At 46.9% G+C, this 23,633-nt stretch overlaps 6 protein-coding genes across 13 annotated transcripts; 2 read left to right on the top strand and 4 right to left on the bottom strand.

The window, feature by feature from the left end:
- Positions 1-221: 221 nt before the first annotated feature.
- Positions 222-5,618, bottom strand: LOC120953546 (opsin, ultraviolet-sensitive-like). Of its 2 annotated transcripts, none has more exons than XM_040373599.2 (6): positions 5,505-5,618; positions 5,023-5,361; positions 4,772-4,938; positions 4,654-4,696; positions 4,441-4,577; positions 222-991 (listed from the first exon to the last, which is right to left on the bottom strand). In XM_040373599.2, the coding sequence occupies exons 2-6, from the start codon at positions 5,265-5,267 to the stop codon at positions 444-446; spliced, it is 1,140 nt and encodes a 379-aa protein (XP_040229533.1). In that variant the 5' UTR covers positions 5,268-5,361; positions 5,505-5,618; the 3' UTR covers positions 222-443. The 2 variants fall into 2 exon arrangements, with proteins under 2 accessions (XP_040229533.1, XP_040229534.1); XM_040373600.2 differs by having other exon boundaries at positions 5,023-5,400; positions 5,505-5,614.
- LOC120953547 (E3 ubiquitin-protein ligase sina) lies at positions 1,047-3,847 on the top strand. Its single transcript, XM_040373602.2, has one exon. The coding sequence runs from the start codon at positions 1,500-1,502 to the stop codon at positions 2,463-2,465; it is 966 nt and encodes a 321-aa protein (XP_040229536.2). The 5' UTR covers positions 1,047-1,499; the 3' UTR covers positions 2,466-3,847.
- Positions 5,619-6,808: 1,190 nt separating the features above from the next.
- Positions 6,809-7,883, bottom strand: LOC120953548 (density-regulated protein homolog). The gene is made up of 2 exons (XM_040373603.2): positions 7,776-7,883; positions 6,809-7,708 (listed from the first exon to the last, which is right to left on the bottom strand). Exon 2 carries the CDS (start codon positions 7,674-7,676, stop codon positions 7,062-7,064), a length of 615 nt encoding a protein of 204 aa, XP_040229537.2. The 5' UTR covers positions 7,677-7,708; positions 7,776-7,883; the 3' UTR covers positions 6,809-7,061.
- Positions 7,884-7,970: 87 nt separating this feature from the next.
- On the bottom strand, positions 7,971-9,940 carry LOC120950152 (tRNA (guanine(37)-N1)-methyltransferase). 3 transcript variants are annotated; one of them, XM_040367963.2, is made up of 3 exons: positions 8,500-9,940; positions 8,230-8,351; positions 7,971-8,166 (listed from the first exon to the last, which is right to left on the bottom strand). In XM_040367963.2, the coding sequence occupies exons 1-3, from the start codon at positions 9,875-9,877 to the stop codon at positions 7,996-7,998; spliced, it is 1,671 nt and encodes a 556-aa protein (XP_040223897.2). In that variant the 5' UTR covers positions 9,878-9,940; the 3' UTR covers positions 7,971-7,995. The 3 variants fall into 3 exon arrangements, with proteins under 3 accessions (XP_040223897.2, XP_040223895.2, XP_040223896.2); XM_040367961.2 differs by lacking the exon at positions 7,971-8,166 and having other exon boundaries at positions 8,253-8,389; positions 8,463-9,940; XM_040367962.2 differs by lacking the exon at positions 7,971-8,166 and having other exon boundaries at positions 8,253-8,389.
- A 97-nt stretch (positions 9,941-10,037) lies between these two features.
- Positions 10,038-13,060, bottom strand: LOC120950151 (protocadherin-like wing polarity protein stan). Of its 2 annotated transcripts, none has more exons than XM_040367960.2 (4): positions 12,869-13,060; positions 10,898-12,809; positions 10,506-10,816; positions 10,038-10,423 (listed from the first exon to the last, which is right to left on the bottom strand). In XM_040367960.2, exons 1-4 carry the CDS (start codon positions 12,927-12,929, stop codon positions 10,248-10,250), a joined length of 2,460 nt encoding a protein of 819 aa, XP_040223894.2. In that variant the 5' UTR covers positions 12,930-13,060; the 3' UTR covers positions 10,038-10,247. The 2 variants fall into 2 exon arrangements, with proteins under 2 accessions (XP_040223894.2, XP_049461549.1); XM_049605592.1 differs by having other exon boundaries at positions 10,898-12,800.
- A 993-nt stretch (positions 13,061-14,053) lies between these two features.
- LOC120949778 (uncharacterized) lies at positions 14,054-23,161 on the top strand. 4 transcript variants are annotated; one of them, XM_040367279.2, is made up of 5 exons: positions 14,054-14,160; positions 19,094-19,433; positions 20,048-20,177; positions 20,254-20,586; positions 22,313-23,161. In XM_040367279.2, the coding sequence occupies exons 2-5, from the start codon at positions 19,135-19,137 to the stop codon at positions 23,015-23,017; spliced, it is 1,467 nt and encodes a 488-aa protein (XP_040223213.2). In that variant the 5' UTR covers positions 14,054-14,160; positions 19,094-19,134; the 3' UTR covers positions 23,018-23,161. The 4 variants fall into 4 exon arrangements, with proteins under 4 accessions (XP_040223213.2, XP_040223216.2, XP_040223214.2 ...); XM_040367282.2 differs by lacking the exon at positions 14,054-14,160 and adding an exon at positions 14,247-14,395; XM_040367280.2 differs by lacking the exon at positions 14,054-14,160 and adding an exon at positions 16,196-16,477.
- The last annotated feature ends 472 nt before the right edge of the window (positions 23,162-23,633 follow it).

Here is a 23,633-nt window from a genome sequence, read left to right as displayed (position 1 = left end):
ATGTGCTGTGAAAACGGCTTTTTTCTTCAAATATCATCCTGAGCACGCAATGTCACTTTTGTATTGAACTGTCATTTCTTAATAGCACGGATATACGGACAGCCGGATAAAAGTCATCTCACTGTATTTTATATTTTATAGAATATCTGAATCAATAGATAACGGTCAGGACGCTGAATTCAAACACCAAATATAGTATGCAAGAAAACAGAAAACCAAGATTGCAGTTAAGTTTCTTTATTGAATGTTTTTTTGGTATGATTTCGACAAATAATGATTTGAAAACAATTAGAAATTCACACTTCAAACAGAAGTTTCCGTGCTCGGGTCCATTAGACGTGGCTTATTGTTAGTATCGTATGTATCATTTGAAAGTGCCTGCTAGTGTATCTATCCCGAGCTATATGCGCGTATTGCCTGTCTGCCTGTCTGTAGCACCCGTCTTAAGATTGCGTAGTAGCGTTGCCGTCCTGCTGCTCCGTGCAGGTCGAGGCGTTCTCTGCCGGTAGCGTTTCCGTAATCGCCAGCCAGGGTAGACGCTTCTGCAGCTCGATACGGTATCTCGGGTGGCTGATGGCGTACACGTACGGGTCTAGGCAGGCGACAAACTTGCAGGCACAGGCGGGGAACATGGTGACGCCCGGCGTTAGCAGGCTCTTGTCACCGAACGCTCCGATCAGCGCCAGCACGGCGTACGGTGTCCACGAGGCAACGAACAGGAAGCAAACGGTGATGGCGGCCTTCGCAATTCGGATCTCGACCGAGGCGTCCTTCTGGTTTTGGTTCGACCGCAGCGACTCCACGTTCATCTTCTTGGCCTGTTCGCGGAGCGACTTCTCATGGTTGACGACATGGCTCACAATCTGGCTGTAGTAGTAAATGATCAGACTCATCGGTAGTACGTAGCTGAAGGTAAAGATCGAGGCCACGAACAGGCGGGTATCGAACGTGCCAGACAGATAGTCGAAGGTGCAGGAGGTAAGGAAGCCCTCTGAAATGAAAGCAAAAGAAGAGAACGATGATAAGCCGATACAAATGTATTGAAAAAATAGCAATGAGTGTCGTTTGTAGATAATTATTGTTGCCTTTCCCCTTCGACGTATTCATACGTTGGCTGTAGCAACCTTGTGCGGTGTCATACGTCGTGCGTGTAGAAACGCTGGGCAACAGCAAACGATAATCGATTGACAATTTGTGCACAAATCTTTGTGCCTCTGGAAGAGTGTTGTTTATAATTACGTGGTAGGTAAATAAGAGTGCCCACCGATCGCGAAGTGTTCCGCTTGGTTTCCGTGTGGCAAACGGTACGGAGAAAACGCATCCATCAAAAGCTCGACCAACCGACCAACCAGCCGCGTGGGGGGGCTGTGCGCAACGGGAAGCAGCATAGATTGTGCACCCAAATACACCACCACACCATCATCGCACTGCCCGTGACGGAGGGGGTGCTTTGCTCGGGTTCCGTAAGCAGTGGCAACACACACAGTGACCCGCAGTGCATGCTGACGGTGACGGCTGGTACGGCTACACATCCGTCCCACACGGAAACAGCGGAGCAAACGGCAGAGACCACCGCCGCCACCACCACCAGCACCACCACCACAACCACCATGTCGAACAAGCTGAACAACCCGAAGCGCCGCGAGGTGACGGGCTCGTCGTCATCGAACAGCTCCATCTCGTCGGTCGGTGCCGGGGACAGTGGCATCTCGGCCGACCTGGCCTCACTGTTCGAGTGTCCGGTGTGCTTTGACTATGTGCTGCCCCCGATACTGCAGTGCCAGAGCGGCCATCTCGTCTGCACCAGCTGCCGCTCGAAGCTGACCTGCTGCCCGACCTGTCGCGGCTCGCTCGGCAACATCCGCAACCTGGCGATGGAGAAGGTGGCCTCGAACGTGAAGTTCCCCTGCAAACACTCCAACCACGGCTGCACCGTGTCGCTCGTCTACACGGAAAAGGCGGAGCACGAGGAGGCGTGCGAGTTCCGGCCGTACCTGTGCCCGTGTCCGGGCGCGTCCTGCAAGTGGCAGGGTTCGCTCGACTACGTGATGCCCCACCTGATGATGTCGCACAAGAGCATCACCACGCTGCAGGGCGAGGATATCGTGTTTCTGGCCACCGACATCAACCTGCCCGGTGCGGTCGACTGGGTGATGATGCAGTCCTGCTTCGGGCACCACTTCATGCTGGTGCTGGAGAAGCAGGAAAAGTACGACGGACATCAGCAGTTTTACGCGATCGTGCAGCTGATCGGATCGCGGAAGGAGGCGGAAAACTTTGCCTACCGATTAGAGCTGAACGGCAACAGGCGTCGGCTTACGTGGGAAGCGATGCCGCGCTCGATCCACGAAGGCGTGGCGAGCGCGATCCTTAACTCCGACTGTTTGGTGTTCGACACGTCGATTGCGCAGCTCTTTGCCGACAATGGTAATCTCGGCATCAATGTTACTATTTCCGTCGTTTAAACGCACACAAACACACACACACACCCACACTCACGCGTACTCATTTAGCCGAATCGACTGAGGGAAGGGGACCACCACCAGACTTCGATAGACAGCCCCCAAGTCTAGACAATTCTTACCTAAGGTTACGTTAACATGTATATTTTTCTTTGTAACTTCTACTTTTCAATTCCTCTTTCTCTCTGTGCGGGTGCAATTTGCTGCCGTTTGCATTGAGGTGTGTAAGTTTATAAATGAGTTTATAAATGTCATTTAATAGAGCAGGGAGCGTTTGCTTTGCTAATGTGATGCGGGAGGCAACATTGTTTGATCCCGTGCCAGCAAAGAAAGAGAAAGAGTAAGAGAGCGCGTTTTAAAACCACACAAACTGCAAACTGCAAAAAGGATTCTTTTACCTCCAGTTCAGTACACACTAAACGAGGAGGGCACGAGTGGGGAATAAAGCCTTGTAGCTTGTATTGCTGCTTTTAACATGAATGCAACCTCCTGTAGCTATATAATTTAAGCGCAGAGCGGTCGAAAGCCGAGAGCGCAGCCGTACATGCTAGTGTAGCGCAGTGCGCATCAAAACGATCGATTCGTGCGATACTCCGCGATATTATGGCGATAAACGTAATACGTATGTATGTTAGTAAGGTGATAGATAAGAGCAAAAACAAACACTGTGTGTGTGTATGTGTGTGTAAGGGAAGGATGAGCGAACGAGCAAAGTAATGATTTGTATGGTGTAATCAATGTTACGCCGCTTGCATCATGACCAAAGGAGCGTTTGGTGAACCCGTGTGCAAGCGTTTCGTGAACGCGTGATAGAGTTAGTGGTGTGGTTGCGTGCGTGATTGCGTGATTGCGTGAGTGAGTCGTTAAGGGAATTAGGAAGAATATTAGTGTGGCGAGAAATCGATCGAGACACAATTCTGTAAATTAAACATTTAATCGTAGTAACACATATAACACACCATAAGAGAGAATGCCGTGGAAGAAGGGCGGGCCATCCTTTTTCAGAGGTGGGATCGCATCATCGCTACTACTTCACACTCCTTTACCATTTAAAGTATGTTAAACACGTTTCTACACCTAATGAATTAATAGCGAAATAGCGAGAGAGAGAGAGAAAGAAGAACTTGTTGTGCGGAACTGATACAGCGCACCCAACCATTAAGGTCCTTTAAGGTGGGTTTAAAGATAGATGGTACGAAAACAAACAAAGAACAAGAAGACATAACGAGTGGGTAAAGATCAGGTCACCGGAAATGCAAATCGCTTTCGTACAACTCCCGGAACTTCAAACCACGCGTTCGCACGCGCGCGCGCTGGTTCAAATTCCGTTCCGTATATCAATTTGCTGTAGCACGTTTGCTGTACATTTAACAAAAAACCGCCCCTCTGTAACTCTAACCCTAACCGGTCACAGCGAAGACGAGAAAACGAGATACATTTTAAAGCAAGACAAAAGCGCGATTGCTCAGGGCCGAGCCGAAAGAATGAAATGAAACTACAAACTGCCAGAACAGCAACCACGTGGTGTGCGCAAAACCACCTCGTTCGATCATCGAATATTATGATCGCGTAGCACGTGCGCGCGCGCGCGCGTGTGTGTGAAGTAAGTTTGAGGGAACTTGTATAGGCGAGCAGATCATTTTCAACTGAAATATTGAGTGTTTGTGTGGCACCCATTAGTAGTGTGATTGAGGGGTTTTTTTTTTGGTTGAATTTTTCGAGTGGTGAGGAACTAATTCGTGTTAATATTATTATTACGCCCGTTTGTTTCATAGGAAGAAGGGGGAGGAATACTATGTCGAAGTGTCCGAAGATGGGAAGATGGATATAATTATACTCAAAACTCTAAAAACCAGTTCGACATGAAACACACGTGTGCTGCAAATAAAATATACTTTGATTTCTAATTAATCAAAACAGGGTGTCGGCGGGAAGCAGTTCGAAAGAATCTGACCAAGGATGGCAGCGTAGCACTTACCGGGTACGTAGCGTCCCCAGATTTCCAGCAGCGGCAGGACTCCCCACGGAATGGTGTATGCCCAGATGAGGCAGATGAAGATGATGGCCTTCGTCTGCGTAAGCCTTCCCTCGAATGGGCGGGTGATGGTGTTGTAACTGTAAAAGAGCGTTTAGAATATTGCTTGCTTGCATATTAGATAATCTCAAACAGAAACCCCCTGTTAAGACATACCGATCGTAAGCGATGAGCGCGTTAGTGGCACCTGCTCCAATTCCTGGAAAAGAGATCGAAAAGCACGTTGCATTCAAAATGTCCCGTAAAGCCGAGAACCGGCCACCGTTGGGCTTACCGGTAAGAGATCCGACGAAGCCAAAAATCTGGCAACCCAGGTTCCCTAGCGTGAAGCCTTTCGTGAACGAGTTGTAGATGAAGATCGGCGTCTTGGCCATCATGAAGAAATCACAGATGGCAAGATTAATCACAAACACGTTCGAGGGTGTCCGTAAGGATTTCGCACTACAAACAATCCAAGAAAGAGAGAGAGAGAGAGAGAGTACATTAAGGACATTGGTCTATTGGGTAGACAGAAGAAACGCTTACGCGATGAAAATCCAAATGACAAGTCCATTGCCGACGAGTGAGAAGATGGTGAAGGCGATGTACAGCAGCCCGAGCAGGTAGTGCAGGGAAGCTTCCGGCTCGGGAAACTGCAGCCAGTGCTCGGGGATGTGCACCAGCTCTTCCGGCGGCACGTTCCAGCCGAGATAGCGCAGGCCCGATTGGTCCGCGCCAATCAGTGCTTCCGGTCGGTAGGCGGTCTGGTTGTCAAGCTGGACAAGACCCATGACGGTGGTGGTGGTGGTGGTGGAATTGCTTGGCGATGGTGGTACCGGTGTGCTTGGGTGTAGATTTTCAAATTCACCGGTACTGGTTATTCACCTTTGGTGGACCAAGGAAGGGCACTTGAGATTAGTCTGTCTGTTGGACGATCGGGTTCACAATCACTGTGGTCACTATTTAAATTAAAACCAAACACATGCACACACACACACACAAACCAATCCACTGTAATCGTACGTTACCTTTCTGTTTTTTCGCAATCGGTGGAACCGTATTGACCGATTTTCGGAACCCAAAATCTGGCACACCGCCCTAGACACGCTCGCTGTGCCTACTGACGAGGTGGACGATCGTGGTCAAAGATTTTATAGCCCATCAAGCGGTGGACCAGGCCCAAGCACGAATCTGGTGGTATATTTGTGAATTGTGACCTGCCTGCAACTGTCCTACCCTTTCCTCCCCACGGAGCACGGTGCTGGCAAATCCTGTCCCGGGGAAAAAGGTAGCAAATAATTTAATCAACGATGGATCAAACCCTGCCCTGCATAACCGACCAGTTCTCGGGCGGGGTTCCCGGTGCCGGCTGGCAGTTAGGGCTTCGAACATACACACACACACACACACACACACACACACACACACACACACACACACACACACACACACACACACACATGCTCTGTTTGTCCCCCCCGGGAGGATTACCGGCCGGATTCTAGGGGGCCAATAGACCGATTGGGGGCCGATTAAATCGAAGGGAAGTAAGTATTTGATTAAGTGGCGTACAGGTTGCCAAAGAATCACATGCGTTCGCGTGTTGGTTTAATTTAATTACCGGGCCCCCAAAAAATAAGAACGTCCTACTTTTGTGGGTGCAAGGGGTGGGGGGATTGGTCCTCTTTTTTTGATAACACTTTGCTTCTAGCATTCGATACGGTCAATGCAGTCTGCGTTGGGTGGCTTATTTTTAAACGCGCTCTATACAGACCGGGACGGGAGGGATTGCCAGTTCCGTTACAACCTAGTTACAAGGTGTTGCAGTTAAATGGGCGGCGGGACAAATGGGGATTGGTTTTGGCTCTCTTTTAGTTCTCAATTTGTTCGCAAAGCCGAAGCACACCGTTGCCGCAGCCATAGAAGTGAAATTTGCGTGATTTTATATCCGATAGTGTTGCAATTGTAGTCCCAATTAAATGGCAAGTATCGGATTTCGGATCCAACGATAGTCGGCGGGCTAACGGTGGGGAGATGGTATGGTTGTAAGGGATTACTACTAAAATAGTACCCGTGGTGTTTTGAAGCCGTGTCGGCCACTTCTATTTAACTGCTATTGAGAAGAGCACGTGGCACGTGGTCGTTACTATTCGAAAGCCTTCATGAACTCTGTACCTGGAAAACCGATAAGAAGGGCAGTTCTTTTCTTCCAAACCTTAGACAATTTGTCGCGCCTAGGGCACGTAACGGATTTCAATTCCCTTCGGAGTGTCGCTCGTTTTCCATCGGTCCCTCGCCATTTCGGAAATGTGTTTGCTAATTTAAAAATCTATTTCCATTGTAAAAGCACATGGCTCTGTGTTTATTTTACATTTAAATGACTTTACGCGCCGTTCCGTTCCTTTCCGTTGCTACGCAGCGAATTACAGCAGCAATTTGCCCTCAGTACAGTAAGCTTCCTGCGCGAAAGACTCGAACCACAGTATCACCATCTGCAACAGCCAAGTAGTGTTTGTTGTTGTTGTTTGTTGCGGCGAGTTGTTCCCTAAAAGCCTTGCCGCTCTCCCCGCGCGCACACCACCACCCTAACGCTTCTGATCGCCCAGATCGTCGATGAAATCCTCATCAATTTCGGGCCACTTTTCCGGGATGATGTCAAACAGCTCGTCCTTAACGTCGCCCTGAATCACGATCTCGTCGTCCCCGGTGACGGACGAGCCGCACGCAAACTTGGTGCCGAAAAACTTGGCCGCCAGCTTGAGATCGATATCGAACGTCGCCAGACCGGTCACCACCGTGACGGACTTCCGCTTGCCCCGTGCCGACCGGGACAGCGTTATCTTCTTCGGCACGTCGTCCTTCGCCTTTTTCGTTTTCATCATGCCCTTGCCGCCGCGCTTCTGGGGTTTCTTCGCGTCGTCCGCGCCATCCCCGGCCGGTTCACCGGCAGCGTTCGAGGTGGCACCTGCGCCGGTGCCACCCTTATCGCCACCGCCGCCGCCGCCCGTCGCACCCATCTTCATGCGCTCGAACTCATCCGGCAGATGCTTTTCCAGCCACTGTTTGCATTTTTCGTAGTCCGGGTAGTACTCGCAGTACTCGAGCGGCATGGAGCAGTTGCCACAGTACGCTACCGTTAGCGGATAGGTTACACCTTCCTTCGGTCCGATGATTAGCCGTTCGGGAATTTCGGACGCCATGGCTGTGCTAGAGTTGCGCGTGTGAAAGGAACCTGAAAGCGATGGTCCGGGGGACAATTTTCGTAAGAAACGAACGGGAAATTGGGCTGCATGTCTTACCTTTTGCTTTGCTGCAAGCGCGTACTCGCCGAACGAGGTGGAATATATTTATTGTTTACGTTGAACTGTCACCGCTCTGTCAAGCTGTCGTTTCAATTACAGTAGAGTCTCCGCTGCCTAATACGAATCGAAACTTTCAAATTAATTCCAATAAGATTTTTCTTTCGGATGCATTACCACATGGCAATTAGGTGATTCGCTTTCTATAACGGATTTATTTCTACATCTGCATTTCGTTCAGATCGGCTTCGATCTTTTTTGTGTCCGGTTTGCTTTTGTTTTTTACCGGAAGAGGTTTCGGTGCTGGTTTGGCAGCCTTTTTCGACACGATTTGAGCGTGCAGATCCTCAAATTTTTTATCCACCTTTTCGCGCTTGTCGTTGACCTGGATCTGAAAGTTAAACGAAGCCATGATAAGTTTTCCATCTATTCACGTCCAGGACGCCTACATTACCTTTTTAAGGTTGCTCGAAACTTCCTTCGTTTTTTTAAGGTTGCCCTTTTTGGCCTGTGATACCGAGAACACAGTTTTCGCTTTCTTCGCCAACTGCTTTCGCTGGTCCTTCATCTTGTTCGCTTTCTTGGCCATACTGTTGATTTGTTCTAGCGGTTGCCTTCGGATGTGGGTGATATGAAACGAAAAAAGATAAAAAAATAAATAAGATTCAAACGTTCTAAAGAACTTACATTCACTCGGTCGGTTTATTATTGTCATTCGAATTACATGGTCGCTTAGCCTCTTCCGATTGCGGCGAGTCCTCCTCTTCATGCTGTCGTTTTTTAACCGCAATGCGACCCAACAGTAAATCTTCCGTAAGGTAGAAACTAACTCGCATCATGTCCTTGTTAGGGGCCACATTGCGCACGAAGGCTATTTCTTTTAGCTTATCCGTCACATCCGTCCCAATCCAATGTTCTACGAGCTCGCGCGCGATCTGCTTCTTATCTTCGACCCCTTTCGCAAAGCAGTACACATGCACGAGCGGTTGTTTGCGCAGGACAACATCCTCGCCTTTAAGCAACCCTGGAAAGTGTACCAAATGCTCCACCGCCATCGCCGGTAGGTTCATGGTAATGTGAATGTCTCCTTCCATACTCTCATCTGTACACTTTTCCAGCAAAGCTTGTTTGACCTCGTGCTTAATAAAATCGACCGCATCTTTGTTGTGGCATGTCACGTGTTTGGACACTTTGTTCAATGCACAATTGTTCACCAACGCTTCGTACGAGTCGGGGTTGAGATCGTTTGCCAGCACCTTGCATCCGCGACGTGCTGAAGGCACGGTGAACGGGCCAACGCCGGCGTAAAGATCGAACAGAGTGTCGGTTTTGGCGAGCATTTTCACTATCTTCTCGTGCTCGGTAGAAAGACGAGGGTTCCAGTACACTTTGGAAAAGTCAAACTCAAACAGACATCCATTCTCCTTCACCGACACACGATAGTCGGGCTCTCCGCAGAGCAGTTCCATCTGGAAGTTCCGGTAGGTGTTATCGATCGAGAGCGATTTGTTCACCACCGTCCGACAGTCCGCTATTTTGTCACAAATCACCTGCCCAATCAACTCCTTGTACGGCAGCAGGTGATCCTTCAGGTTCAGATGAATAATATGGCCAATTTTGCTGAACGATGAAAGTGCTTCCTTGTCGGCCGGCAGAACGGCTTTGAAAATTTCATCATACTTCCAATTCTCATACTTCAGTTGAATTTCCTCCCAAACCAGCGCCTCACTACCGATGTCTAACTTTTCCAGGTTCAGCTCAGCTAAATCTTCCCACTTCTGTACGGCCAGCGGGTGGAGGGTTATTTTGTACTGTTCCGTTATTACCGGTTTGTAGCGTTCCATTTTCAGCAGGTACTTCTTGCTAGCCCGACAGATATCGTTCAGATTTTTGTCCTTAGGCACAAGCAGATGAGGCACTTTGATGGTTTTGGAGAAAGCCGAACGGTCCAGTTGCTTCATTCCCCGCACAGTTGCCGGAGGATGCAGATCCGGACAGAGCATGTTCTTGAAGTAATGCCTGAGACGTGCAAGCAAAGAGCGATGCGTCGTTTGGAGCCCGGAATGCGGTAATACAGCGAGCGCCTTCGTTGTAATAATCATTCGCACTCAACAGCACGGAGTTCAAATCACTTTTAACTAATTTAATTGCAACAAGCGCGAAATAGTTACCTTTTTTTGGGTTCGATTGGAGCGGAAAACAAACCACGCTGTCTGTTGTTTACCTTTTCGACTGTTTGACGTTTGACGTTGGACGTGCCTCTTAGGTAGTTAGGTAACCCACCGCTAGATGGCGCTGCCAGCATTAACTATTTTTATTTGAAACTACCGTTTTTCGTCTGGTGGCGCATGAGAGCGGCAAATCAAAGATGTTTTACATTTAAATGTACATGGTAATACCAATGTTTTGTACTAAACAAGCTTATCTGATAACAGTGAAATAGTTCAGGATCTACCAAATCAAGATTAATACCTAGCTTGTGGGGTATTTGTCGAACACTTCAATTCGTTCCACATGATCGCTAAACTTGATACTCTTCTTACGATCCTGCTGGGTGGGTGGCTTAGGTTCCGTCTTTTCATTCTCCTGCTCGGTATCTTCCACAATAGCCAACAGATCACTGAGTGAGCGTGCATTGGTTATAGGGTCTGCGAAAGAAAGGTTAAAGCAAACACAAGCAAACAATGTAAATACCAAACTAAACTAAAGGATCATTCCATCTGCACTTACGTGTACTGCCATTTTCCACCGGTGGTGTGCTTGACGGAGCCTTATGATCATGCTGCACTATTATTGAATCGGAAATGTTCGACGATCGTGAAAGTGAGGAAGTGGAAGAATTGTTCGCTCGTCGTATTTTGTTTCGATAGTAGAGTGCAGCCGCTCCCATGGCAACCACAAGTGTGCCAAAAAAGGCAGCAACTATAATGTAGGGATAGATCGCGGTTGTATCGGATTCGACGATCTTCGGTTGTACAGCGTACAAGTCATTTAACTTTGTGAAAATCATGGTAAAATTGGCGTCCATCGACTTGAAAGCTCTGTGAAATAGGAGTGAAATATATAAAAATCATTTAAGTACACTTTGAATTCTTTGCTCATAATTGGCCCGCATTTCGTACCCTATAAGATCATCACGGGGCAGCAGTCGATCCTTTTTGAAAGCATACACGATCGCTGTTGTGCTGTATTGTTCGTTTGTCGAGCGTCGTTTTACTTTCAACTCCTCTCCATCAACCGAGAACACATTTCGAACCGTTTCCATCTGAATGCCCTCCTTAAGGCTGATCTCATTCAACAAGCTTTCAAATGTGTTTGGATCAATATTTTTCACTGTCAGCACCACCAATTGTTCATCGGTAGCTTTAAAAACGCGAATCTTCACTTTGGATACATTTCCATCCTGAGCTCCGTCACGATCAGTCGCGATTATTTCCAGCGAGACACTTTCTTCGCTGTCAAGCGCTGATTTGAGTGGGAAAATCACACCAGTTCGTGGATCGATATCGAAGTGATCGTTTGCTGCCAGCGAGTATCGAATAACAGCGTTGAGTCCTTCGTCCAGATCACTCGCTTCGACTTGAAGCAATCGGTCGGGAAGCATTTTCCGTGCAAGGTAAGCTGTTGGAAAAGCGAACTGTGCATCGTTGGGTGGAAAGCTGAACACAGGGCTGTTGTCATTTACATCATCCACGATGATGTTGAGGTGCGTTAGATCGGTTGAAAACTCAATATCTCTCATCGGTCCTGAACGATTCCAGTTGGTATGCGATTCCAGTTCCGTTTTAGTCGTCGATGGGACTGGACAAGCTAGCTTAAGCACAATCCAAAATTGAGGAAAATCCAAACCACTAAACAGATCCTTATCTTCTCGATCGAATGCTTTCGAGGATAGCGAAGGTATTGTTGCATCTTCTATGAAGAAATAATCACCAGGCGTTTGAGATTGTATGCTGTAGGTGCAACTCTCTATCGCGAGAGGAAATATGTCCTGATGTTCGGACATCTCGTTCAAATGCAACACACTCAACACTTTGTCTACCGTTGTGGCGGGAACTTCCGGATCGCTATCCGGTGGAATATGGACCAATACCACACAGGATGTCGCTTGTAACTGACTACGTTTAGCAACGGCGACAACATTGAGTATTGGTTTCGCTTTTGGGATGTCCCCTAGATCGATCATTTTCAAATCCATCCCAGTATTATTCTCCCACACCGTTTGTGTGAAGTATTGAGCATCCGTACCTTGCAAGCTGTACTGTACATCGTACGTTTCGGTACCGGGAATTAACTCCACCCGAAGAAGTAGATCCTTTTCGATGGTAGTGTTAATGAACGTTTCCTTAAACACGGGAGGATCATCGTACACGATGGAAAGATCCGGATCGATAACAACACTAACTTGGGTGGATTTTTGAGGCACACCAGCATCAGTGGCCGTGACGGTAAGTTCCAGCTTGTTGGGCATCTTTAACACCTGCTCCTTGAGCCGCAGGATTGCTTTAAACTGCTTCGGATCATTCAGCACGGTGTGGCTCTCTATAAGCATGTAATCGTTCTCAGTCACACTGAACGTAACAGCATTGTTTATCAAATCAATGTCCCGCGCCATTATTCCTGCTCCGTTCGTAATGAACGGCGTAACGTCAAAGTGTTTTGGTAGTGGTAGCGGAACTACGGCTTCGTAAGCATCCTGCAGAAAGCTCGGCGCATGATTGTTGGCCAGCTTTAGATTGTGTCGATAGAGTCCATTTTTTGTGGAGGTGGTGCACTGATAGGAAACTTGAAGTATTATCACTGTTTGTATCTCGCGCTCTTCGTACTGCGCGAAGGCCGCCGTAGTGAGAAATTGCAGATCCGTTCCGACGATGCGTGCTTCGAGGTAGCTGGGCTGTTGCACTACGGTGGCCGATCGTACGTTCTCTACGGGGAAGCTTGCAATCACGCTACCCGGTGGAGTTGTGAGATCTAACAGCTCGGGATGGGTGTAACTCGCAAAGTTGAACGATGGGGAGTAGCATTCTGCCGACACTGGGACAGAAGATATTGGTATTATTGGTCATGATTTTTCCTCCTGCACCTGTTGTTACCTTGCGTTGCGTAGAGATGCAAACAAACGGTTATCACAGACAAGAAGAGTAGCATCTTCATCTCGTGTGCTCTTTGCGTAATATGTATTAAAAACCAAACCAATACCTTCCTACATTGACATCAAACTGGGCCGGAAATCTCCTGGTGCTGAACTAAACAACCCGTCAGCTCTGAATGCTGTGATCGAAGAACAAAAGCATCCTCTATTCGTAGGGCGTTCGAGTGGCACTATCTTATCGTGATTTATCAAGTGGTTGAGGTGGTTGATGTTTTTTTCTAATAAGGTGAAAGTATTACTCCTCCTAGAAGACTCATCATTTGCTTGACCGGGGCTATAAACCTGGTGTCGCTTTGTGCTATTTGCTAATTGAGTTATCTTGTCGAAGGCATGTTTTGATAAAAGAATGCCTAATACTCGGGGAAGTTTGCGCTTTGAAATCTTTGATTACAACTGCAATAAAGCTGGAAATGACGCGATCCTTTCTTAACTATACATTGTAGTTGTGCAAAAATAAAACGATTCATGAAGAGTACCACATATCATTCGTAAGAAAAAATCTATTAGATTTGTATTAGGAAGTGGCAAGAATTGTTTAAAATAAATGAATACATTATTAAACTGTAAAACAGAATACAGGGCTAGAAGATTGATTTATTAGAGTTGAAGATGTACAACCCAAACTTCTGACTCAAAGATTCTGACTGGTTCGACATAGATCGTACGAAACTTTTTTTTTTATAAATACAAAACAAATACAGAAAAGATAAGATAACAAAAAGCAGTAACCCTGTATCATTCATAAACACAACCATAGAGTACAACAAACATACAAGCGAAATAGTACAGTGGAGTGTGTGATAATTATTATCGTTCACACTAGCAAACAGAGCACAATGGGAGAAAATATGAGTTTTTGTATGTAATTACAATAAAAAAATAAAAAAGAGATACTAACGATTTAGAAGGTTTCTATTCTGTACTATTAACACGGAATTAAATTTGTTAAGTAATTTTAAATAATATTTTATTATTTCTAAATAATTTAGAAATTACAATCATAAAACACACTGCATAATGGAGTAAAAGTGTTTGTACTCTGAAATTTATTTATTTTTTAACTTTTTTTTGCCACCATCAAAAGCTCGTTGTCATGGCACACTGTTTTCCATCGTGAAGCCGGCTACAGGCTGTTTGAGTGCTTCGCGTTTTGTCGTGTGCCGGCTAGCGACGCGAGCGGAACCGTTTTGTTTTGAAAGTGTGAAAAGTGTATTGTTGTATCGTGTGCAGAAGGTAAATCCGGCAGATTGTTTAAGTGTCTCTAAAGTATTGGTTGGTTGGTTTCACTCAAAGTGTTAATGTGTAGAACGAAGAGTGTCATTTGTGGCTGGCAGAAGTGCACTAAAGATCGTGAAATCTTGCCAATACCGTTCCCCGTTATCGCAAGATCGATAAACCGATGAGTAAACATCCACCACACGGGGCACCATTTCATCATCAGCTCATTTCAGTGACCACCGCCCCAAAGGTGTGTGTGTGTGTGTCTGTAGGTCCATCGGGGAGTGTTTTTTTGGGGTGTTATCAGCCGCAAAACCCACAAACCGCCGATGCGCTGCGGGTGTGTTGCTTGAGCAGTGATAAAAAAGCAACAGCCCAACGGTTGCTTCGGCGAGCATGGGAGGTAAAACAACATACCCACCACCCTGGGCTGGATGTGTTACGTGCATCATCATCCTGCGAGATGTACGGGAAAAATGTGCAACGAACACATCATCAGCAACAGCGCACCGCTCGGTGTGGCTCCTGCGAATGGTTGTGGTTTTAAAAATAGCCAGTCCGTTGGCTCCAGTGGGGTCGGATCCACGGCTGACGTCGACCGAACATCATGTGGCTTGTCGTGTGCTCTGTAAACACACGAAACTCCCCACCAATTCTCCTCCACACACACGCGGAACTAGCATCGAAAATGGCGTGAGAACTGAAATGAAGGCGCATATGGAGAGCATTTATATTTCATCAACAACCGGCGGCGACGCCAGCATGCTGCATGCGTTTGAGGGGAGAAGTATTTTAGAGGCTGTTACTACTGTTGGGCCAAAGGTAGAATTTGAAAGTGACGGCAGAAACTGTACATCGTTACAGTTTGTTTGTGCGTCAGACGAGTGTGACAGATTAGAATTTCAGTACTGAGTGTTTACTGTGGCTCCAGGTGACGTTTGCATAATGATAAGGAACCAACCAGGTACTTAAGAGTAGTGTGACTCAATAGGGGAAGGCCTTTTGAAGAGCGAACCAAGCCAGTCTGTCATGTCGAAAGCATGAACTCGACACCAGTGCGTCATTGTGGTTTGGCTTTGTTGTGCATTAGCAGTAGAAGGAGAAGAGTCTTTCGCCTATGATGACCTTAACCGGTCGGCTAAAAGGGGGGTCGGCTTTCAGGATCGGTTAGGATTTAATCATGGAAACAAAGCCCGTCAACCCAAACCCTCACAGTCACAGGAAAGTGGTCAGCAAGCCACACTGTACGTCATAACGGTCGCATCGAGCCTGCATCTACTGCCTTTGGACGGTGATGGGTTTATTTTTAGCATCCCCATTTGCTATCTTCTTTCTCTCCCGTGCAGGATGGACAGGATGGACAGGATAACGAAAAAAAGGGGAGAAACGGAAGAGCGTATTTGCGGATGTTTTACGGCCGATTCCTTTCGATTACTCGGCTATAAATACAAACCGTCTTTCGCCTCCATGCTCTGTGATGATGGTGCTTTTGCGAAGTGGGGATTGGTGGGACTTTTTTCCCCTCCAGACTTCTTCTCCCTGCTCCCACAAAGCAAACACATTAGACAATCACTGTGGGCAATCGCTGGGCAGCAGATGATAAGAAACGATAACGAGCGTTTCTTGGGATGTATTAGCAACGCCCATCGATATCGGAACGGAACAAGATTGACGATAAGTGTGAAGAGAGCGAAATAAACGATTGCACCTCATGACATCATCGTTCACAGAAACGGTAAAGCTTTGGAGTAGGTGTGATGTTTCTAATGCTTGATCGTTGGAATCAAAGTTGGAGATAATTGAACCTAAAAGCTATTGCAAAAGCTCTTCATTTTGAAAACATAAAAAATTAGCACAATATTACAACGATAATCCACTATGCTTCTTCAAATCTTCCAACAGTTCGTAAGGCATCCCTTACACAGAATCAATGCTCTCTCTCGCAACAATCTCTCTAGACCGGCGGTTGATTGCTTCTCTCGTGGATCTGCCTCTCTCTCTCACACACACACAGTGCAAACATTTCCGCGGCAAACGTGACGGCCGTGTAAACGCCTCTCAGTGTCAGTCGGTCGTTTAGTACGCACGTAAACACTGACGGCGCACCGTCACGGTTCACGCAACTCCGGTATCACCTTTGCGCGAACGAACAAACGCACGCACGTTGTGTGTGTGTGAGCGAGTGTTTTGCCCTTGCACGGAGCAGTGGCTTTGGATGAGCGAATTGTTGTTATAATCCTGCGTCTGCCACCGTGCTTCAATTGGATAATCGTTTCAATTCCTTGCCCGCCGGCTGGATGCCATCTTTATGCGATACGCAGTGATACGCTTAGTACGTTGCTTTCTTGGTTGGTATTTCCTACTGTAACGTGCAAGCAGTGAACAAAGATAAGCGCCAATTGGAAGCTCAGGCTTTGATGTGTGTCTGTGTCTGTGTGTGCGAAAATCAGCTGTCGACGTTGCTGCAAATGGAATGCAAATTTCAATATTAAATTCATCGCACCTCGGCCCTGGGCGTGTGTGTGTCATATGCAAGGTGTAGATGACGTGAATGAGCACTTACTGTACTGTGCAGTGATAAGAGCAAGAAAAACCACACGCTCGTCGCGTCGAGCGTACTGCAAGCAAACGAATGGCCAAGGACGACAGTCACTGTAGCACCGTGATATAATAGAAAAGTGTACTAAACACCAATAAACGGCAATTGAAGTGGCCAAGAAGTGTGGAGTGTCAAAATCGGCGCTGACCTCTTTAGTCGCATGCAAAAAAGGCACAGAGAGGCACCCAACCCATTCGGTCGGTGTCTGATGCATTTGCGTCTCGAGCCAGCCAAGAAACACGGGAACAATATATATCTACATCGAGTGTGTGTTTGTGTCTGTGTGTATGGGTGTATGTTCCGACTCATTGGTGTGCCGATTGCTGGAGGAAGGTTGTTTTGCGTTCTTAAATGGAGTCAATTAATTATTCATATACAGGCACGGGGTGGAGGTTCGAAAAATGGATGAACTCATCTTGGGACGGTGACTGACTGGACTGGACAACTGAGTCGAACGGGGAAGCGCCAAACGTGTTTGTGCTGTTGAAGCGCTGTAAGACTGCGTCATCTAAGCGTTAGAAGAATGGGTATGCCTTCAATGGGAAAGCCTTCACTGTAGCTTCCGCAAGGTAGAGACGGTATGACAACCATTCTAATGCCCTGACGATCGGTTCAGGTGAAACGTGATCACTTTGCATCGTGACTAGTGGCTAGATGCATTTCAAGATATCGACCAGCTTAGTGCTAGACAATGTGTAGATACATCCAAGCATCTAACGCTCGGCAAGGCTCTCCGGCTGGCTGACAAATCGTACGATCGTTCTCACACGATACACGAGGATCGGCAAACAAACAAAAAACAAGAAGCTGCGCTCCATTGCAAACACACAAATGAGGCGAGAAACAGAGAGAGAGAGAGAGAGAGAGAGAGAGAGAGAGACACGTACTGGCAAAAAAAAACGCATCCACACGACTTCCGTGCCGTGATGTTCAATTGTTTTGTGTGTTCGCTGAGTGCACTCGGCTCAATTGAACCGCATCTTGACGCTCTGCTTTACCCGCTCGAGTTCTCGATGCTCTTTATCTCTGGGTTCGAATCTTGCCAGAGCTTTGATGCGCAGGGTTGTCAGAGTGAGTTCAGAGAGGAGTGTTTAAGAAAAACGTTTATTTGTTTAGTTGTATCTCTATCTGATAATCAAACACACTAACGATTTCTATAGTCCAAGCTCTTATTTTTGTGAAAAAATCATTTTGTTGAACGACACGATCATTTGGACAGCCCTGGCTGGGAAGCCACATTGACCCAGCAACTCGCAAAAACACTCTTTGCGAAATTTGATCCAATTTAGCTCAAGTACATTTAGAGAAGCTGATCGTCGTAGCACCGAGTGTCCAAAAGACGTACGTAGCGTAGTGATTAGTAGCTTTGACAGTTGCAAAAATTAGCACCGTGCGACTATTTTCCATTCTTTGATCGTTGCGCGCGCGCGTGCTTCAGATCGCACCAAGAGCAAATATATCCAGACCGATCAGCCAGGGTGAGAGATTTGCAATGCCGTGTTACCCCACCAGATACGAGGTAAACAAGAGCGAAAACTACGAGCTAAACAAGAGCGGCATTCGTACGCCGTGCAATTGTGTAACCTTGCGGAGAAACGTGCCTTCAGGTGATACCCCCCGGTTGGTGATCGTGTAGTGTGTCTCGGTGCGAATTAGAAACTAAACCGTGACGTACGGCCGACGATGGAGCCACAGCTTGTCGACGTTTATTAGCGCGTTGTTTTTTTTACCTGTGCCGGTGGCTTGGTTTTGGTGGTACTGCTGGAACAGCGCAGGGTGCGAGGAAGGTTCAAGAAACTTTGTTCGGTCAAGATTTGATAGTGCTGATAGTGGTGCTGCTGATCGATGGTGTCGTCGTACGTTGCTGCCGGGTGGGCTGGTGAAAGTAAAAGGACAGCATGCTAAAAAGTAATTTTGGCATTCGCGCCAAATGTGACACGAACGATTTGCGAAATGCTTTGTTTGGACGAAAGTGTTTAGCTAATGGGTTTAGCCAGTATGCACTGCAATGATCTCACTCGTCCAGTGACACATCTCCGAGGATCATTATTTGAATTTATAATCATTGTTCGAACCTCCGCCCGACTACCTGTTTGGGTTCAAGGTGTTAAATCAATCTCCATTAATATGACTCATCGTTAACGTACATTCCCCGTCGTAACAGTGGCGTTTGTTGTCCCCGTGCTGGGCATGGTTGATCGAGGAGACGGGGCATATGAGCTCATAAGGCCTCAGTTAACCTCTCGGCAGCTTGTAAATGACATTCGCACGTGCACGTTAAAGTTAATCCCCTTGTACGATCGAGCTCGGTACAACTTTTTAAAACAAAAATGTTCTGTATCTTTCCAGAGCACATACACCGCGCATCGTATGTAAATGAGTGGTAAAAAATGAGCCGGCTAAACAATAATGGGCCGGTGGAGCCGGTGGTGGGATTTAGGCTTGCGCTCCATCCAAACTGTTCAAACGGTAACGACACGAACGAGACCGGCTCGTCCGCGCCCGAGCTACATGTGCATCTGATCGGCGCCCGCCACTTGCCGACCAGTTTCGGGCTGAAAAGTGTGGAAGGTTTCATGGTGAAGGTGAAGCTGTTCCCGGGCGCGATCAAGTTCGACTCCACCATCCAGAGCAATTCGTGGCCCGAGTTCAATGAAACGTTTCGATTTCCGCTGGTCACCACGCACAAGTAAGTGGAATTGTGTTTGAAGAAGTATCTGTATTGTTTCTTTTACCTACAAAGCTCAATAGATAGGATTTAAGACATTCAAAAATAATGATAATTCGCTTACAAAAAGGAAAATAATTACAAAAATAATGGTAAACGCCTAGAATATCTCCTCAGAGTGCGTAGATTTGCTATGTAACAAATTTTGCTCTTACAGCGGTTTTGTTTGTACAGCGGTACGAACACTGTCTTGTGCCAGGGGTGAGCAATCGATGGAAGCTGCCGTTGAAAAGAAACTTACGAAAGCTTCGCGCAGGAGCTTTTCAGGGGTGAACAAATGCAATTTTAATTATTTGATCATTCAATCAGAAGGTTTTGATGGCAAGAAACGTTCGATTTAACAGTAACGTAATAGATCTTAAAATGAGTTTAAAGATCAATATTTAAAAGGAAAGTTTTGCGCAATGTACGTAAGAAAAGGTTATTAGTTTAAGTTTTTTTATACGATTCAAGGTAGTATCAGCATGCCTCTTACATTGCCTCTTAAAAGCGGCACTTAATATGCTATTATTAAAATGTGAAACAACACAATTCACCCATTAACTCCTTCTCTTTTTGTCACCCAAACCCGGCAGGTCTTCGTTTCGCGTGAAAAAGAACGATAAACAGAAGGACAACAACGCAACGCTATCGCTTCCGGAGAAGATTTTCAACGGGAACTTTGTCGTCTTTACCGTGTTCGCCCTGCTGGAGCTTCCACCGGGGGTAACGCGTCTGCCGGCAGCATGTAATAATTTACTAATTGGCTAATAATACACCTTTCTCCTACCCTCCGCTACAGTACACGTCGTCGCTCAAAAGCAAAACGATGACCTTCATCCGGCAGGGCAGCCAGCGGTTGAAGGATAAGCCGGTGATCGGGAAGCTGGTCAAGGATATCGAGCCGGCCACGGAGCGGAACGCTAACTTTGACCAGAAGCAAAACCTGAAGCGGCTTACCACGAGCGAAAGCCAGCGCAACATCGGCTCGGTAACGTACTTTCTCGATCCGAAGTGCTTCGTCGGCGGTGAAAAGACGGGCAGCCGGAAGCATCCGCTCGACTTTGCCACCGAGGAGCTGTGGCTGCCGATCAAAGACATCACCGTCACACCGTCGGCAGAATCGCGTATCACCGTAAGTAAGCGTGGAATACTTTTCTGTTGTGTTACAGCGTAGTGCTCGATTGCACGATTTGGCTGCAAGCCCGAGCAACAACTCTCGCTCTCTTTGCGCGGAAACAGTACAATGCATGCGTTAGGCATGCATTTATGGCCGGGCGGCGATCGGTGCTCCTTCACTATTTCGCCCCGAGCGGAAAATGGAAAGTGTGTCCAAAGCGATGGTTCTGCACGAAGTCGTTGAGCTTGAGCAGTGCAAATCACGATCAAATCATGATCGCCAGGTGCTCAAACGCCCGCGAGCTTCATCTGGTTAATTCGATTCGATTGGCAAACGATCGGCAGGAGGGCGGGCCTCGGGATCGATAACATAATCGGTACCGTTTTTTTTGCAGCCTGGAAGGAAGAGAAACGATTACTTCACACAGCTGTTTCTTGTGGTGGCGTTTGAGCGAAGTACACACCTTAACACATGTTATTTTTTTGACATTTAAAGTGTGAATTCAAACAGGCTCGTTCCAAAGCTACTGCAGGCGTACAAAAAATGGATATCTAGCAAACGGAACAGTCTAATTTGATGGTACGCGCGCGCCATAATTAGGTGTAAAGAAAGTTGCATAAGCAAGGATCACAATTACCGCGTGAGTTCCGTGCACAATTGGGGTGTGTGAGAGTATTTCCCGTTTTGGCGGGTAAAATTGAAACCTGGGAAAATGGCCCCAAATGGTGCCAACGCGGTTTGAAGTACGATAATGAGCAGGCGCGATCGACAGCTGAAATTGATCTGTCGCTTACGGTGGGGTAACGATTTTTTTTCTAGTGTTTTTAGAGCGTATGTGGGAAAGTTGTGATTTAACAGCTTAAATGTGTCGTAAACAAGCTTTCGGCGATGCAAATTAGTTTCGATTCTTTAAAAGGATTAATTTAATTGAAGCAGTCACGCTCCATGTAATTTGCACTCAAACAACAAACCTGTTGAAGACACTGGCGTCTTTTCGAAAAGCGCATTTCTAAGCACAACTGTACAGCAAATTTTAAATTAAGTTACACACCCGCTCCAACCACTAGGTTCAATCTTTGAGTTAATTTCTTCCATCTTCACTCATTGTGTATTGTTCGAATCCGATTAAACGTGAAGAAAAACGTGCCTCGTTTGCTCAATATGCAAGTGCTTCCGCAAACGACTTTGGACGCGGTAGCGCTTGGTAGCCAAAAAGGGGGGAAACAACCCAATAGAAAGTACAAGCAGGCTGAATAGTCCGACTCCGCCGAGGAGAGTTTTTATTCAAAAACTTAAAAAAAGGTTAGCCACGAAGCGCCGGTCGAAACTGATCGTAATTAAATCTTAAAATGGCGCACTTTCAAATCGGTCGGTGGCAAGCACTGACTCACATGGGTGCAGATTGCCGGAGCTGATTAATTAAATTAAAAACAAAAAAGTGTAAAATATAATGAATCCCCCAACCTGTAACGTTTTCAAACCGTGTGGAGAGTTAATGATAAGCAAAAACCGAAAGCCCCATTCAGCCGATAATTAAACCGTGCACGGCGACTTAACCTTAATGCCCTGCCGGTACACACCGGCAAAGGCGAAAACTATTTAAATATATTTAAAAACAATGCAAAATCATGCCCTATTTAACGAACGAAACCACGGCGCTCGGAGCCAGCGTATCAGCGGTACACATTAAAGCCCTCTCGTTTTTGTCTACCCTCTTTCTCTACCTTCCACACTCCTGCAGGTTCAAAGCAGTCCCCGGGGCCAGGTGGAGGTGACGCTGCAGCTGTGCGATTACACTGAGGTGCACATCGACGCGAAGAGTTCGTCCCGGGAGGATTGCAGCTTCAACATCGACGGACCGTACTCGTCCCCGCCGACCTCGCCGCTGTCCTGCTCGTCCGGCAGCCCGGCGGCACCGTTCGAGATGCGGCGCGGCTACTCGAACGGGTCGCCCGTGCCCGTCTCGAACGCGCACAAGAATCGCTTCAGCTTTGACGTGCGCAAGATCGTGCGGAGCGTCAAGAACAAGGACAAAAACCATAAGGGGCTGTGCCTGAAGATCTCGGTCGCGAAGATGCGCTGCGGCATCAAGGTGAAGGAGGAGTTTGAGTCGGTCGCGGAAAAGGTCTACCTGAAGACGACCGTGCTGGAGCATCAGATACTGGCGGCGAGCTGGAAGTCGGACCCGTTCCGGCCGGCCCTGTCGAGCCGCTGGAACGTGGACGACTGTACGGTGGTGGTGCCGCTCTGCGGCGAGGCGGGGCTGGACAATCTTTCGATTAAAGTTGCGCTGGCGGCGAAAAGCAAGGTGGGCAAAAAGACGCGCCTGGGGACGGTGTTTTTGGGCCCGAAGGCGCGCCAATCCAACCCGGCCATGGAGGACCAGTGGCGCAAGATGATCATGTACAAGGGATCGCCGATATCGGTTTGGCACAGCTTCGAGTAGGACGGTTGAACGGGGGAATGTGGGGGGGTGAAATGGGATTTGCGGCCATATGTTTGTAAATATACTGCACGGAATGATGATACTTTTATGTGTACGACTTATGAATTTGGAATAAATATTTATTGCGTGTCTTTTAGAAGAGAACATTTTGGGCCTTCTCAGCTTTGATTCATTTTCCAAAATTTGGGTTAAATAAAAATGAAATAAAATAAAAATAATAATTTGATAATGTAATCAAATTAAAGTAAAATAAAAGATACATTTAACCCTTAAAGCGTAATGTTTGGGTAGCAATCTCTGCAGATCGAATCAGATGGGATCGGCACCGCATTCTCACTTTACAAAAACTCTCAATTTTCTCTCTCGTGCGCCTCTTTCCTGTGTTACCGGTTTAGTAGCTAGGAGAGTAAAAAACTCCACGAGTTAACCCTTGTGTCTCGGTATCACGTGGTGTAGCTTAACACAGTGTTTACAAAATAGTATGTTTAAATATAAAATAAAACTAATAAAATGATCCTGAGCTTTTTCTTTGGGCAAATTGTTCTTCAAAGTCATCTGCAAATAGTTAACAACAGTGTCCAAGGCGAAACAAAATTTCCAATTAAAAAACGACTAC

Source organism: Anopheles coluzzii, chromosome 2 (assembly GCF_943734685.1).
Source record: "Anopheles coluzzii chromosome 2, AcolN3, whole genome shotgun sequence".
Lineage (NCBI taxonomy): Eukaryota > Metazoa > Arthropoda > Insecta > Diptera > Culicidae > Anopheles > Anopheles coluzzii.
Note: the sequence above shows the minus strand (reverse complement) of the source record. Positions and strands in the feature narration are given on the sequence as shown.

Coding starts and splice junctions, on each gene's coding strand:
- LOC120953547 (XM_040373602.2), top strand. CDS start 1,500: ATGCTGACGGTGACGGCTGGTACGGCTACACATCCGTCCCACACGGAA.
- LOC120950152 (XM_040367963.2), bottom strand. CDS start 9,877: ATGATTATTACAACGAAGGCGCTCGCTGTATTACCGCATTCCGGGCTC. Junction 8,352..8,499: donor GGAAGAGGCTAAGCGACCAT/GTAATTCGAATG, acceptor TGGCCAAGAAAG/CGAACAAGATGAAGGACCAG. Junction 8,167..8,229: donor TTTCGAGCAACCTTAAAAAG/GTAATGTAGGCG, acceptor TTTAACTTTCAG/ATCCAGGTCAACGACAAGCG.
- LOC120953548 (XM_040373603.2), bottom strand. CDS start 7,676: ATGGCGTCCGAAATTCCCGAACGGCTAATCATCGGACCGAAGGAAGGT.
- LOC120953546 (XM_040373599.2), bottom strand. CDS start 5,267: ATGGGTCTTGTCCAGCTTGACAACCAGACCGCCTACCGACCGGAAGCA. Junction 4,939..5,022: donor GTCATTTGGATTTTCATCGC/GTAAGCGTTTCT, acceptor GATTGTTTGTAG/TGCGAAATCCTTACGGACAC. Junction 992..4,440: donor CTGGGGACGCTACGTACCCG/GTAAGTGCTACG, acceptor CTTTCATTTCAG/AGGGCTTCCTTACCTCCTGC.
- LOC120950151 (XM_040367960.2), bottom strand. CDS start 12,929: ATGAAGATGCTACTCTTCTTGTCTGTGATAACCGTTTGTTTGCATCTC. Junction 10,817..10,897: donor CCCCGTGATGATCTTATAGG/GTACGAAATGCG, acceptor CCTATTTCACAG/AGCTTTCAAGTCGATGGACG. Junction 10,424..10,505: donor GGTGGAAAATGGCAGTACAC/GTAAGTGCAGAT, acceptor TTTCTTTCGCAG/ACCCTATAACCAATGCACGC.
- LOC120949778 (XM_040367279.2), top strand. CDS start 19,135: ATGAGCCGGCTAAACAATAATGGGCCGGTGGAGCCGGTGGTGGGATTT. Junction 20,178..20,253: donor TGCTGGAGCTTCCACCGGGG/GTAACGCGTCTG, acceptor CCTCCGCTACAG/TACACGTCGTCGCTCAAAAG. Junction 20,587..22,312: donor CGGCAGAATCGCGTATCACC/GTAAGTAAGCGT, acceptor ACACTCCTGCAG/GTTCAAAGCAGTCCCCGGGG.